General features: G+C 44.1%; 2 protein-coding genes across 2 annotated transcripts; both read left to right on the top strand.

Moving 5' to 3' along the window:
- pdk2a (pyruvate dehydrogenase kinase 2a) lies at window positions 1-7,095 on the top strand. Its single transcript, XM_046377495.1, has 11 exons — window positions 1-213; window positions 813-954; window positions 1,460-1,531; window positions 1,793-1,977; window positions 2,747-2,836; window positions 2,951-3,028; window positions 3,453-3,526; window positions 3,622-3,720; window positions 5,040-5,150; window positions 5,513-5,626; window positions 5,815-7,095. The coding sequence occupies exons 1-11, from the start codon at window positions 96-98 to the stop codon at window positions 5,956-5,958; spliced, it is 1,227 nt and encodes a 408-aa protein (XP_046233451.1). The 5' UTR covers window positions 1-95; the 3' UTR covers window positions 5,959-7,095.
- A 2,791-nt stretch (window positions 7,096-9,886) lies between these two features.
- On the top strand, window positions 9,887-14,118 carry LOC124053061. Its single transcript, XM_046378022.1, has 9 exons — window positions 9,887-9,901; window positions 10,737-10,811; window positions 11,044-11,106; window positions 11,824-11,874; window positions 11,950-11,992; window positions 12,095-12,277; window positions 12,355-12,624; window positions 12,933-13,022; window positions 13,439-14,118. Exons 2-9 carry the CDS (start codon window positions 10,737-10,739, stop codon window positions 13,843-13,845), a joined length of 1,182 nt encoding a protein of 393 aa, XP_046233978.1. The 5' UTR covers window positions 9,887-9,901; the 3' UTR covers window positions 13,846-14,118.
- Window positions 14,119-14,249: the final 131 nt, after the last annotated feature.

Below are 14,249 nucleotides of genomic sequence, written 5' to 3'. Positions count from 1 at the left end.
TTGCCACCTCCTGTTTTCATTGGACGGCATGATAGCAGTTCGGTCAGTTGGAGAAGTAGCAAAGCTTCGGACGGTGTGGTTCATCATAAGCAATAATGAAATTCGTTAGGTTTATAATGAAAAACGCCTCCTTGGCCAGTGTGCCCAAACACATCGAACATTTTTCTAAATTTTCTCCTTCTCCGCTCTCCATGAAGCAATTCCTCGATTTCGGTGAGTATCGATCCCCGTCAAGATGGGTCATTTTCGATGTAATGAGGGACTTAGTTAGGTGGAAGAACGACTGTTCGACCTCTATAGATGTGATCTGATCTGATCAGAAATGCAGCGCAGTTCTGTGACAGAACATCCAGAGCATATCCGTAGAGGTGAGCATTGCTGAGGGGCCGTGCTGCGCGCTTTGCCTGGGGTGTTGTGGTGGTCACAGTGCAGAGTGTTGCATCATATCTGTTGCAAGCTCAGGCTGTGCTGCTTGGGCCCTGAGAAGGACACATCGAGTTCATTGGCATTAAGCGTCTGTCAGGGCTTTCACATGAGCTATCAGGCAGATTCTGCACGGGATTTCAGTGTCACCGACACGAACGTTTGCATGGAAGAAATGTCACTTTTTGCAGCGCCAAATGCCGATTAACAACGCAAATATCCCGTTTGTCATAGAAGTATTTATTATTAGGACTTGAGCTAACGTTTGTTCCCATGATCAATGAGATGCTAATTATTTTTTTTGTTTCATCCAGCCAACAGTCCCAAACACAGAGTGCTCCAGTGCATCTCTTCAGCTCTAATCTTTATCTTTTTCTGTGTTCGTTAAGGTTCCATCAATGCCTGTGAGAAGACCTCCTTTGTCTTTTTGAGGCAGGAGCTGCCTGTGAGACTCTCAAACATTATGAAAGAAATTAACTTGTTACCCGACAAACTGCTCACAACCCCATCTGTGAAAATGGTGCAGAGCTGGTAAGTCAAACCAGGGAAATGGAAAGTTATCTAACATCAGCTGCAATAACAGCTGTGGTGCCTTTTCACTGAACACTGAGCATCTCAGAACAAAAGTCTGTGTGGTGATTCACTGAAGCCATACTTGATACCAAATTTCATCACTGGACAAATGAGAGGCTAACAGCTGTTGACCTGTTTACTTCCAGTAGGACAGTTTATTTTCCCACTGTGATAACGTCATGCATACAAACAGCACCCTCTGACAGCGTTGAATTCCTTCCAAGTAGGCCTGTGCTGGGCGAGGGGGGAGGGGACTCTCAGCCGTGAACCTTAGCCTAGTTTCTCGCCTCGTCACGTGACCGTGTTTTCAAGAGAGTCCGCTTCTCTTTCCTTTGTGATGAAAGCACCACGACCAGAGCATCCTGACAAAGATTAAAGACTAATAAACATTCTTGCTGTCTCATTTCACAACATGTGTTTATGTGTGTGGACGTCTTTTACATCTGATTTTTTTTTTTGTCAGGTACATCCAGAGTTTGATGGAGATCCTAGAATTCCTGGACAAGAATCCTGATGACTACAAAGTCCTGGGAGAGTAAGTTTCACATTCGCTGAGCCTGTTCAGGAGCCTTTGGCTCAAGCAAGATTCTCTTTCAGAGCTTGTTTGTCATGCTAATCCGCTGACCTGCAGTCAGTTGTCACGTCTCTTTACACCTGCAGAGCACTCCTTCACTCTTATGTTCAAATGAAGCCTCAAGTTGTTTCAGGCTGGTTTCAGTAAAGTGTGATGCCATGGGGTCCTGCTTGTGTACCAGAATTAATGACAGCCGGATGTCTTTACGTCCTTTTTCTACAGATTTGTCGATGCCTTAGTTACCATCAGAAACAGGCACAATGATGTCGTGCCGACTATGGCCCAAGGAATCATAGAATACAAAGAGGCTTTCCCCCAGGACCCGGTAACCAACCAGAACATCCAGTACTTTTTGGACCGTTTCTACATGAGCCGCATTTCTATCCGCATGTTAATCAACCAGCACAGTGAGTAACGTTTAATGTTCACCGTCAAGTTCAGTCTGAAAATGCACTGAGCCTGTAGACAGTCCGGCTTTGCAGTCAACACAGCCAACAAACATACACAAGATGATTTGAAGATTTATGAACTAGATTCCTGAAATGGTTATTGTCCTCACTGTCACTCACCCAAAGGGAAAAATTAGTGTCTGTCTACCAAGATGCACAGACTTAATTGTCAAATTCATTACAGATTTCTGTGTGGGATGTCTTTTGCTCACCTGGGCAGCAGTTGGACTCGAATTAGGCTTCACATCATAAAATGTATGTTTAATCGTGCAGCGTGTGCTGAAAAGTTCATGGGGGATGTAAACAGAAGGAAATGCAGAAGAATTTTTATTCATTAGATCAAATGCTGCAACGACTCAAACAGCAGATTGTCTTCTTTAGGATGTTGTTGATTGATGTGTTTGTAGAGCAAAGGTCATCAACTACGCCTGTCCAAGGGCCAGAGTTTTTCAGAGCAAACGGTGTAATAAATGCATCCAGACCAGCACCAGGGAGGCAGTCAGTGCCCCCCTGCAAAACTGTTCAACCAAGGAGTCCTTATCGCTACAACAACAAAAAATGCAGTCTGGGATCTCAGGGAGGAAACAAGAATACTCGTCTGAGACTCAATGCAGCAGTTGTTCTCTGAAGATGAACCAAAGTGACGTCCTTTTGTCGTGTAAAAGGTTTTGTAAGCCAATAAGGTCAGCTAACCCTCTGCTTTCTGGATGTTTTTTGTCCTCTGCAGCTCTTATTTTCGACGGTACTGCCAACCCTGTCCACCCAAACACCATTGGGAGCATTGACCCTCACTGTCAAGTGGGAGATGTAGTCCAGGGTAAATATGAATTATGTCTGAGGTTAGATGTGTTCGGTGAGCTGCGTTAAATCCAACTTTGGTGTTTAATTTATTCATAATTACTGACATTAACGCTGTGGTCCTTTTGTCCAGATGCCTTCCACAGTGCCAAGATGCTGTGTGATCAGTACTATCTCCGCTCCCCTGATCTGACACTACAGGAGATGAGCAGTAAGTTGACAATGATTCAGTCTGGCAGGTTAAATACAATCCAGTTTTTCTGTCAATGCCAAGAGCCCACAGGGCAGAAGACCTCATAGTCTGTGCAAAAGATTTAGAAAAAGAACAGCTAGAGCCAAGTCCTCTCTGTGCACGTACAGTGTGAGTGTTTGTAATGTAAAACCTTCAGCCAGATGGACCTGAGGGGCCTCTAATTATAGCACTGAAGCTGAAGTGTGGCTAAGTGGGTCACGCCGACTGCATCGGACAATATTGACACAAAGACCCTTTCCTCTCCATCCTCTCAAACCTTAAAACCTAAAGCAGAGCAGAATAATTGCCACTGATGGAGAGCATCCATGAGTGCTGAGGGTGATGAATTTTAAATGGAGTGGATGGAATTAAGAAACACTGTTTGCTCTCCTCTCCTGTGCAGACAAGAAGAACCTTCCAATCAGCATCGTGTACGTGCCCTCCCACCTGTATCACATGCTGTTCGAGCTCTTTAAGGTGCGACGCATGTTGGATGATGTTATAGTGAGAAACAAATGGGAAATTATTTTAAAAATCAGCAGTTTTATTGTTCTGTATTTTCCTTTTTGCAGAATGCCATGAGGGCCACCATTGAGACCCACGAGAACAGCAACGACCTCCCGCCCATTCAGGTCCGGGTGTCTCTTGGAGGCGAGGACTTGTCGATCAAGGTGGGATGCAAATCACAGCTTGCTGAAATGACTCTGACAGTCTATGCAGCATCCAGTCTCGCTTGTTCTGTGTGTTTGTCTGAGTCTCCTCCCATAACGTAAGCAGCTGGATTAGAGCTTTAAATCAGCCTGTGGGAGATGTTTGGGATGTTTGCAAGCTCTTTGTGAACCAGCACATGTTTATTAAGTTTAATGAAGCCTGTAAAGACACAATTATTTCGCCAAGTTAATCTTTTACACTTGTTATTGCAGATCAGTTTGTTATTAGATGAATTAATCATACCGCTGTGTTGCACACACAGTGCAGTTCGCCTCAGCTTTTAACGCTACGAGCACCACCTTTTTTTTGGCCGCTGACTCGAATGTTCCTCGAAACTGATTATGTAATGACTTAACCGTCAATTACATGAGCTATTAAGCTCTTATCAGATTAAGCTCACTGGCTGGATGCCTTCTTAAACCTTCTCTTAGTGCCTGTGTGTCGCCAAATGCACCACACAATAAACAAAACACGTTAAACTGCTTAAAGTGAGCTGTAAGAGTTAAACCCTGACGAGACAATATTTTTAGATGAAGAATAGATCCAGTTTCTGTGTGTGACCTGAAAGGTGTTGCTTGTAGCAACAAATCCACAGAGAATTTCCACCACACTCTGCAGCTCTTCTGAGCCCGGTCTGTTTGACTGTCTTTCAGCTTGTGGTTTCAGTGTTGTTGTTCTGTTGGTTCTCCTTCAGCAGCAGGATCTGATTTCAGCCAAACTGCTCAAATAAACCTGCTGTATGCTACCTGTCCAGCACCACATGACAGTTGGAGAAGCAGCAGTCAAAGAACTATTTTGAGTGAATGTTGGACCTTGACTCATCAGATGAACACAAACATGTCACCAAATGAGTACTAGTTTGACTCCAGGTCTGCTCGAGGTGTAATTTCACTTTTACTCCTATTTTTCAAACTACACACTAAGACATAGAAAGTCATAATTCTTTTGATGTAAAAACAGTTGCAAATTATTCTAAGAATAAAAAAGCTCTGGAGGTTAAGAGAAGCCAGCTGGAGTTCAGGAGAAAAAGGCGAGCGAGTGAACCACTCTGTAATAGATTCCCCTTATTGTGTGTTTTCTCTGATGTTCCTCCTCTGCCAGTAGCAGGCTTTGATAAATGCAGGCCCTGCTCCTCCTGCACATTCACCTTCACAGTATGTAGAGGAAACAAACAGAAGGCCACTTAGCTTCTGTTGTTCCGTCTGACGGCGAGTGTCCGTGGCAGGCGGGTGCTTAGCGCTGTTCAGGGACCTCATCATTATTCTCTCTCCATCTGTAGGTGAGCGACAGGGGTGGTGGCGTCCCCTTCCGAAGGATCGAGAACCTTTTCAGCTACATGTACTCCACCGCTCCTGCTCCACAGATAGGCGAGCACACACGGCCTCCGCTGGTAAGCAGAGATACAGGCGGCACGGTGCAGAGAACTGCATTTATTAACTCCATTTCACTCCTACGTGTATTGAAAAACAAGTATTGTTACTGTTAATTGTGCCATATGCCTTTTTGTTGCATTTCTGTACTGCCTACAAGCATCCAAATGCTGCTCATTTAGCCTTTTTATTTAGGTTCTCTTTCCTGTTTAAAAATTGAAATCCTAGCATAATTTCTTTCTCAAAGAAATGAGTGACCTGCCATACACAAAGCGAACTTGACAGGAGACCTGCTTGTTGCTTTGGCGGCTGCTGCAGCTGCGGCGTAACAGTGAACAAAGCCTCCTTAAACCCTTGATCCCCTCTGTTTCTGTCTGTGCAGGCTGGCTTCGGCTACGGTCTGCCCATCTCTCGTCTCTATGCTAAGTACTTCCAGGGGGACCTGCAGCTCTACTCCATGGAGGGCCACGGCACTGACGCTGTCATCTACTTGAAGGTGAGCCAGACTTGGTGATCAGGCATGAAACTGTGACAAGACACCAAGAGTTAGAAAGTCTGCAGCACAACGTGGAGAGAGAGAGCGCTGCCTTGTGCTGCTGTTTGACATAAACTCTGTGAACCTGTGGAGCCGGCGCAGGTATGACAGGATGTTGGTAATTACATCTTGTCCTCTTGTCCCTCCAGGCGCTGTCCACAGACTCCATCGAGAGGCTGCCGGTGTACAACAAAACTGCTCTGAAGAACTACAAAGTGAGCCAAGAGGCTGACGACTGGTGTATACCCAGCAAAGAGCCCCTCGATCTGAGCAACTTTAAGGTGGCCAAGTGAAAATGTCCTCCAGGACTGGTGCTTCGCGCCCTACGTACTGTGACTCCTTCAGCATTTCTGTGTTCATATTGTCATGTCCTCATCTGTCCAGGCAGATGTGGACGCCTTTCACATGAGGGTCATCTGCAGACTGAAGCAAAGGTTCTTCTCATATTTCAGCCTGGTTTTAGCAGTAGCATGTGGTGTCCAGTCCCTGTTGTCCTTTTGGGTTCTTCATACAGACAGTACTTGTCGCAAATACCTCTGAGACGGCAACAGGAAGCGTAAGTGAACACAAGCAGGTGGAGACAGGGTGCAGCACCCAGCATGTTGTGGGTGTGATGTTGTGTCTAAAAAGAAAATGTGAGGATGTGAGTGGACTGCTGCAAAGCAACAGAAAGGTTACCACAGCAGGTGTATGGGGAGGGGAACAATTCAGAGGACCAGGTCGCATCTGGTGTAGGGAATGTCACCCAGGCCTTACAGTAGCAACTTCACCCAAAGGCTCATGTCACGGAAGTACTTGAACTATTTAAAATAATACTTATGTTGCACCTTGTTAAGCTGTAAGTACTGTAGTACTGATCTGAACAAATGTATGACTTTTGTGCCGAGTGGTGTTGTGCATGGATATCCGTTTGAGCTCTTGACTTTTGAGCCGCTCGGCGTTCGCTCTGACTGATAAGATACAGAGATATCTTAACATGGGTTTTCTGGACCAGGCTGGTCGTCCTCCACTCTTTCCTGTGCATTCATATTGATAGAAACTGCAACAGTGCGGGGCCCAAGTTCTTTGTGATGTTTTCCAGCCAGCCAGCAGAGCATCAGCCACGCTTCTTTGGAGGTTTAATGCTTTTAGCTCAGTGAGTTCAGTGGAGACTGGGGTTGTTAAACCCCAAAGGCAGCCCATGTCACGTTTGAATTCTCCAGCAGTCTGTGTGATCCATTAAGGCTCAGATGTTACACTGTGCCATACTAGGAAAAGATGCCCTGGGTCCATATGTGTTGAAAAACACAGTTTTCTTTTGTAATATTAAATTTATCTTCATCATAGGGTAATATGAAAGGCTATTTTTATAGCTACACTTTTTGAGACTGAAGCTAATGTACATACTGTAAATACAATCTAAATAATAAAAAAGATCAACTTCAGCACAAGATCCTGCGTAATGTTTGTGTGTGTGTGTTGATGAGTTGGTGATAAATCAGAGATCAGTCAATCAGTGGAGGATCACTTTGGTTTTATCTTTTCTTAAAGGGACAGTTCAGCCCAAAATTTGAAAAAATACACATTTTTCCTCTCTTCTCGTAGTCAAAGTTCCTACAACAAGGTCTGTAGATTACCTTGACTAACTACACCAAAACAATTCATATGAATAAATTACAGGTAAGCGGGAAAATGTCTATTTCTGATTCTTTGGTGAACTGCCCCTTTAAGTTTGAAACACAGCTGTGTGGGCGGGGGGAACAGAAAACAGAAAAAGGGAGAAAGAAAGAGTTTCGAGTTTGTACTGTGGTGTCACTGGATCTATTTTGAATCTGAGCCATGAGATCAAGTTCAGAAAGTATTGCCGACGTTGCCACATGCCAGTAAAAGCGTCCACTCTGCCGGCGTTCCCCTACGTGTGGGCGCCAAGAGTCACAGCACTAGTATGCCAAGAAATGACAGGGCTCAGAGCCCAGTAAGAGAGGGGTCATCACAGGGGGGCAGAGCAGTCACGGTCTTGTGGTTCTTAGAGACCAGGGACATGTGAGGCTTGGGCAGGTTTAGATTAAGAGCCTGAAGGAGGTCTAATAATAATAAGAAGAAGAATGCAGCCTTCTGTTCTGCTCTATTTACACTATATGAAAAGAGACACAGAGATGAGACGTAACTCTGCACATTTGCATAGTGTCGTACTTGATTTGTGAGGTACTTTGTACTTCCTACACTACATTTCAGAGGGGAATGTTATTTTGTATTTATTACACTGCATTTATTTTGCACTTATTCTTTGTCACTGCAGTACACATGCAAAGTCGTAGAGGGCGCTGATTAGATGAATCTGAGGTGTCTCAAGATGATTAACAACATGTTTGTGTGTGTGTGTGTGTGTGTGTGTCTTTACTGTGTGTTTTGTTTTGCTTTGATGTCACAGTGTGTAGTTGATGAGATCCAACAGTAGTAATAATAATTCAATAGATTTAATATCACAATATATGAAAGAAATTTTGCATAATTAGTTCCTTTCCGTATACTTCAGTACCTTCTCCTGTTAAAACACGCATATTTTAAGTGAAGTTTTGAATGTATTTTTACAGGTTATGTCTTCCACCTCTGAGCGATCACTATCACTACGAAATGATAAAGAGATAAAAAAAAATCTGAATTTACTTCTTAAACCCTTTAAATTTGACAAGTATATCATATGTATTATTAATTTAATGTCGTTGACACAGCCTGTAGATGCTATGTTTAATCTGACACATTTCTTTTTCCGGGGATGCCCATCTGTTTCGGATCCTGCGGGTGGCAGATGTCAAGCGAAGCTCATTTTACGGTCAGTCTCATGTTTACATGGGCCAACAAGCCAACAGCAGCTGATCTAAATACAGCCATTGAACGAGGGTGGGTGTACCCCACAGGCCGCCAGAGCTACATCGACGAGTGGAAGGATTCTAACAGCACCCTTCTCCTTATCTCATCCAAACCAAAGGCTGGTAAACTCTCCATGGCAACAGGGACATGTCTCATATGTGCATGTGCTCCAGTTCTCCAGTTCCACATACATGAAGTGTGTAGTGTGTGCAAATAGAAGAGGAAAACCTGCAGTGAAATCATTCAGATTTATGCAACATCATACAAGGAGGGATTATCTTCAGGGAATCTTACCCAGGGGGAAACTCCTGCAGAGCGTGTGCAAAGACTGTCGAGTAACTCGGCTAATGAAAAATACAAATTATGACGTGAATAAAAAATATCAGTATGGTTAAAAGTCATAAAGGAGCCTTAGAAATACCAAGCAAAATGGCTAAATGGTTGAAATTCACCTGCAGGGGGTTGTGGGGACAGACCACCGAAACACAACAGAGTGAAGTGTGAGGACAAGCTGGCTCTGCTCAGTCAAATCCCTCGGGGACCTACGGCCTGGTGCCCCTGTTACTGACATGGAGCATCACGTGTGCTGAGGGGCTTCCTGTTTCACAAAGCGCTCTGGCTGCTCTGTCAACGGGCTGAACTGAGCTGAAGCGTGTTGTTGTTGGTGTGAGATGCACACCGAAGCGAGTGGGTCATCATAATAAAGGGGTAAAGGTGCTCAAAGCAGGCTGCTGCTGCTGGAACCTTCTAATGGTCCGTTTGGCGGGAACATCCGCCTCTTGGGTGAATGAGTCAAACTGTTTCCCCCAGTTTGAATTCTTTTAAAGGCAGAGTGTGTGCTGCACCACAGAGTCAGAGTCCAACTTGTTTACGTGTTTAAGTGTAATTTTGATAATGAATGGTGCAGCCCTCACACGAGTGCCGGTTTGACCGTTTTCACACTTCCATCCGTCTGTGGACAGTGTGAGGTAACCGTGCAGGCAAAAGACCAACTGTAACAGTTTTACCACTCACTGCTGACCACACACACTGAAAAACTGCCAACGACGTCCTAATTTCATGTCTACATTTGCAAACTATTCTGTGAAAAGTAACACCTATGATGCTGTTAGAGTGATTTCCCCTTTGCTGGTGCTTCGCTGTGGCGCCTGCTGATGAGTATAAAAACGGATTCACGTTTTCAGACGGCTGTTGAGTTTCTCTTCATGCTGATATAAAGAGGTAAGAGTAACTTAACTTAAGAGTAAATATGTGCTTGGATTTTTACATGGAAGTGACATTAAAAAAATGCGTAAAAATGTATTTTAAATCTTTTTAATGTTAACAGTTTATTTTTCTTTCAGCACTTACATGGCCTCCATCCCGTGAGCTGTTGGAGCCATCAAGGTACATCTCCATTTACTACACACTGTCATATACTGCGCCATGGACACTTCTGCTGTTTTCTGCTTCCCACTGTGTGTTAAATTCAGCTCATGTTGTTGTCCGTGTGTGCAAAGCGACTCGAGAGCCTGAAGACTGAATCAAACCACTGAAAACACGTCACAGCTGCCGAAAAAGACCACAAACCAGCCATAAAACAACGCCTGAATAAAGTTAGACTGAGCTGATTCTGTCTTTACAATAACGTTTTGCACTGTATGTTTTAAATGAGCACGCTCAGTTTGTTTCTAAACTGCATCTGGGTTGTAAATCATTAACCCTCCAGAGTTCAGTTACTCCATCCAGTCTGATCTATTGCTTCATACAATCCAAGCAGCAGCAAACATAATGACTACTCATTCAAGATTCAAGATTCAAGAGTCTTTATTGTCATTATGCAAGCATAACGAAATTTTGTGCAGATTCTCAGCTTAAAAGCACACTTATAGTCAGCAGAAAATTAAAACTGCACACTTAAGAAAAAGATATATAAAAATATAAAATACAAAATACATGTCAATTCAGTTAAATTTGTTCCTGTCATATTTTTAGCAGCACTATCTCATGTGATGTTGTTGAATGCTCCACAGTAACAGCAAAATAATTCAAAGGCCCACAAATTCTATCTGATACAGAAAAAGAAAATCATCTGTGCATGAACTGTATGTTCATGCAGCTATTAATACAGTAATTCCATGTGATTATTGCACGGTGAGTCAGTGGTAAACAATGTAACTGTCATCTTTTTACATAACTATTGTGCAACCGTTGTTGTTGTTGTTGTTGTTGTTGTCCCCAGATGGTTGTCTTAGCTGTGGCCGTCTTTGTAACACTGTCATCGTGTGCACTTGGCTGCTCGAGGAGCACAAATTCTGTGAGTCTGACTTTTGTTCGCGGATGTTTTTCCAGGCTGGAAGGCAGATGGAACACGATATTCATACATTATGCAACAAAAGTTTTGGGCTTTTCCCCAGATGTTGTTTGGCGCAGACAGAACTTTTCACTGTCACACTGCGCTTAGAAGGAGAACAGAACATCAGATCAAAACCAAATTACTCACTGAGTCGTGTCACAAACTCAGCTTCTGTCATTTCGTTTTGTTCCAGACTGAGCTGCAGCGTTGGAGCGCGGAACACCAAGTGGCTGAGCGACTGGCTGCTGCGTTCAAGGTGTTGGGACATACCGGACTTTTTGTCTGATTAGCTCACTCATTTGATTCTGATATCATTTGACTGTGTCAGGTCTTTGTTTTAGGGGCCAAACCTCTCTGGTTCGTAGGTCTTACATGGCTGGAAACTGAACTTCTTAGAGTTTTGTCGTGTTGGTCGAACAAAAGAAAAGATCTGAAGACTTCAGGAAACTGTGATTTTGTTAATTATGTTTTCCGATCTCTAGACAAAGATGAGTATAAACAGATTAATTGGGAAAATAATTGTCCAATTGATCAATAGTAAAAGTAACTGTAATATTTTAGTATTACATGTAGTATTACATGCGAAATTAATGGCAGATGTTTTTCTGTTTTCTTTTAGCCAAAATTTTGGAAATATTTCAGTCCAGGTGACCACTGGAGTAAAAACTCCCCCCACTGAAACCCCCACCCCGGCCAACTCAATCCACCAATGAAACGACTGACCAGCCACAAAAAATAAAACAAAAAATCAATTTTGTTTATTCCTTTGACCTTTATAGTGATTGTATTTCGTCTCCCTGCATTATGTTATCAATGTTCTTTTAAAGCGTTCCTTAAATTTCCTTACTTTTTTATTTTAATTTCATTAAATCTGTTCTTCCCTCAGTATTTGAAAACATTTAGACCCTTCCTTACGCCATTAAACCTCCCCAAAGTGTTTCCCGGCTTGCTGAATGAGGTTTCTGTGTTGCAGGAGACGGCGAGTCTGCGCAGTCAACAAACAGCACGAGAGGCTCTGACTCAGGTGAGGCCTCCTCACAAGGTGTCTCCAACATGTAACATCAGCACGTGAACGCGTCATTTTCGCCTTCATTCACAGGTGCACGTAAGAGGCCATCAGACAGCAGCTCGGAGGGAAGTCGGTGAGTCAGGAAGGCAACACGCTGTGGACAAACACGATGATCTGCCCCGCTCACTCGCACTCCGCAGACTCCGTGTTTCCAATGAAAATGTCTCTTGTCAAGCAGGAACAAACGTCCTCACTTATGGTCCAAGTGATGACGAGGAAGACGTGCTGCATTTCCCGGGGAAAGACTCGGGGAGACGACGTGACCCCTGCTTCCACTACACGGTCCTGGACCAGGCCTGGCGAGCCACCAACACGACCACCAAGAACAAGAAGTGTGACCGCCACGTCAAGTGGATAGGTGCTTTGACTTCCTGCGGGAATGTCCCTGCTGTGGTGATGGTGACGGTTCTGATTATTTCTGCGTCCTCTTGTTAGGCTGGTACCGCCTCTTCTACAAAGGTGAGAGCATTCAGATGCCCGAGAGGTGCGTCCCCTCCAACAAGTGCGGCACGCACGCCCCGCTGTGGCTGGCGGGGCCTCATCCGAAGAGGAGGGATGGCATCGTGACCCGCAAGGTCTGTGGCCACTGGAAGAAGAAGTGCTGCGCTTTCAGGTCCACGCCCATCAGGGTCAAGAAGTGCCTCGGAAACTACTACGTCTACGAGTTCACCCAGCCGTCAGCCTGTTACCTGGCGTACTGTGCAGGTACTGAACGGGGACCGCGTCGTTCCTTTGGAAAAGCTTTGGAAAAGTTTTTTTTTTCAGTGAAATTATGCTGACAGTGCAGACACGAGGTAGTTCGGTCACGAATTCCAGAATTGTGCATTAAATCCTACATATGATCTTTACTTTATACACATTTTGGTTCCAAACGGGTCCATGTTTTACTGAAGACGCTGTGAAAGATTAAAATAATAGTTAAGTTAAACAAACAGTGACCGGCTCGTGAAGCCACGGGGTGACGTCATTGGTTCAGGGATGAGGTCTGGTTGATGCTGTGTGTCTTTTCTCAGATATCAACACACTGGTCTGCGGACGGTGCACCAGGTCGCAGTCCTGTGTGAGCCGAGACAGGATCAACTGGAGGTGTAAGAGAAACAAAAGTAAGTTGTTGTCTTTGTAAACGTACCAACTCACTTCTCTGATTCTGGACTATCGTTGGCTTGGACGTGAGATATGAATGCAAACTTCACAGATCTTCACCTCGCTTCGTTGTTTAAACATTTGTGGTCGCTTTAAGAAACATAAAGGGAGTCAAAAGTTAATTTTAAAATTTATTTTGGGGAAATCTTCTCGAACAAGTGCAAAAAATGACAAGTGTGATGATTAAAGGCATATTGCCAGCCAGATGATTCAAAGGATGGTCCAAAACCGGTGCAGCAGAAGCTGAGGCTTTGAACCCCGAGGTCACTGGATCCTTCATAAAAACATTTCTGTTTCCTGTCTGTGTCCATAAAAGCTTTCACATTTCACCTCCTCAGGTTGTATTCAAAATAATTATAGTCTCCCCTTCTTGCAGTGGCGTCCATAAAGATCCACTTCTTCGCTTCTTATCCTGGCCAGCTCAAAGGAAAAGTGAACAGAATCAAGTACAGCAATGTGCTGGTGAACGTGGGCCGAGCCTTCGACCGGAGAACCGGAGCGTTCAGGGCTCCGGTTAATGGAGTCTACCAGTTCTTCTTCTCCACTCAGACAGCCAACGCGGGTCTTAAGACTGATCTGTGGCTCGTGGTCAACAACTACTGGGTAACCGTGTCTCACACACACGTCTCCCGTCCCTCCACGGTCGGCAGCTTGTCCACGTACATGACCTTCCTCCGCAGAGGTTCTGTGGTTTATGTCACCCACAACTGTGGGAGGTCCTGGGCCAACGCTGCGTCCTCCACCATCACGTTTGGGGGCTCACTGCTTGTACAGATGAGATAAAATATGTGCTTTTTTTTTGACAACACATAACATTTTGTAAAGTCTGTGTCTGTATGTCCGTCCTCTTCAGTCAAATGGGAGCTGATTTCTGTAACGTGTTTTCTCTTTGCCATTACTTTCTTTTGAGTGAAATTGGAGTTTTGTAAGTGTAAACCGCTTTGGGGTGTCAGCTAAATGCCTGAAGTGATGCACAAACACCTGATTTACTGCTTACACGCAGAGATTAAAATAATTTAACGAATAAGTCAATAAAAGGTGTGTTGTTGATCAGAATCTAATGTGGCTGTGATAACAGGTTATTCCTCTCAGGTCCACCAAAATATGAAATATTAATATTTTCTTCTTTGCTGGAAAAAGTATTAAACCCAACACTCTGAATCTGAGTTGCATGTTAGCCCAAAAAA

This window comes from Scatophagus argus, chromosome 21 (assembly GCF_020382885.2).
Source record: "Scatophagus argus isolate fScaArg1 chromosome 21, fScaArg1.pri, whole genome shotgun sequence".
NCBI classification, from domain to species: Eukaryota; Metazoa; Chordata; class Actinopteri; family Scatophagidae; genus Scatophagus; species Scatophagus argus.
This window is presented reverse-complemented; position numbering and strand designations above follow the sequence as displayed.

Excerpts from the sequence above, each read along its gene's own strand:
- LOC124053061 (XM_046378022.1), top strand. The coding sequence starts at position 10,737 with ATGGTTGTCTTAGCTGTGGCCGTCTTTGTAACACTGTCATCGTGTGCA. Across the intron at positions 11,875-11,949 it reads CACGAGAGGCTCTGACTCAG|GTGCACGTAAGAGGCCATCA; the intron begins GTGAGGCCTCCT and ends CTTCATTCACAG. Across the intron at positions 12,625-12,932 it reads TTACCTGGCGTACTGTGCAG|ATATCAACACACTGGTCTGC; the intron begins GTACTGAACGGG and ends GTCTTTTCTCAG.
- pdk2a (XM_046377495.1), top strand. The coding sequence starts at position 96 with ATGAAATTCGTTAGGTTTATAATGAAAAACGCCTCCTTGGCCAGTGTG. Across the intron at positions 3,029-3,452 it reads GACACTACAGGAGATGAGCA|ACAAGAAGAACCTTCCAATC; the intron begins GTAAGTTGACAA and ends TCTCCTGTGCAG. Across the intron at positions 5,627-5,814 it reads ACGCTGTCATCTACTTGAAG|GCGCTGTCCACAGACTCCAT; the intron begins GTGAGCCAGACT and ends TTGTCCCTCCAG.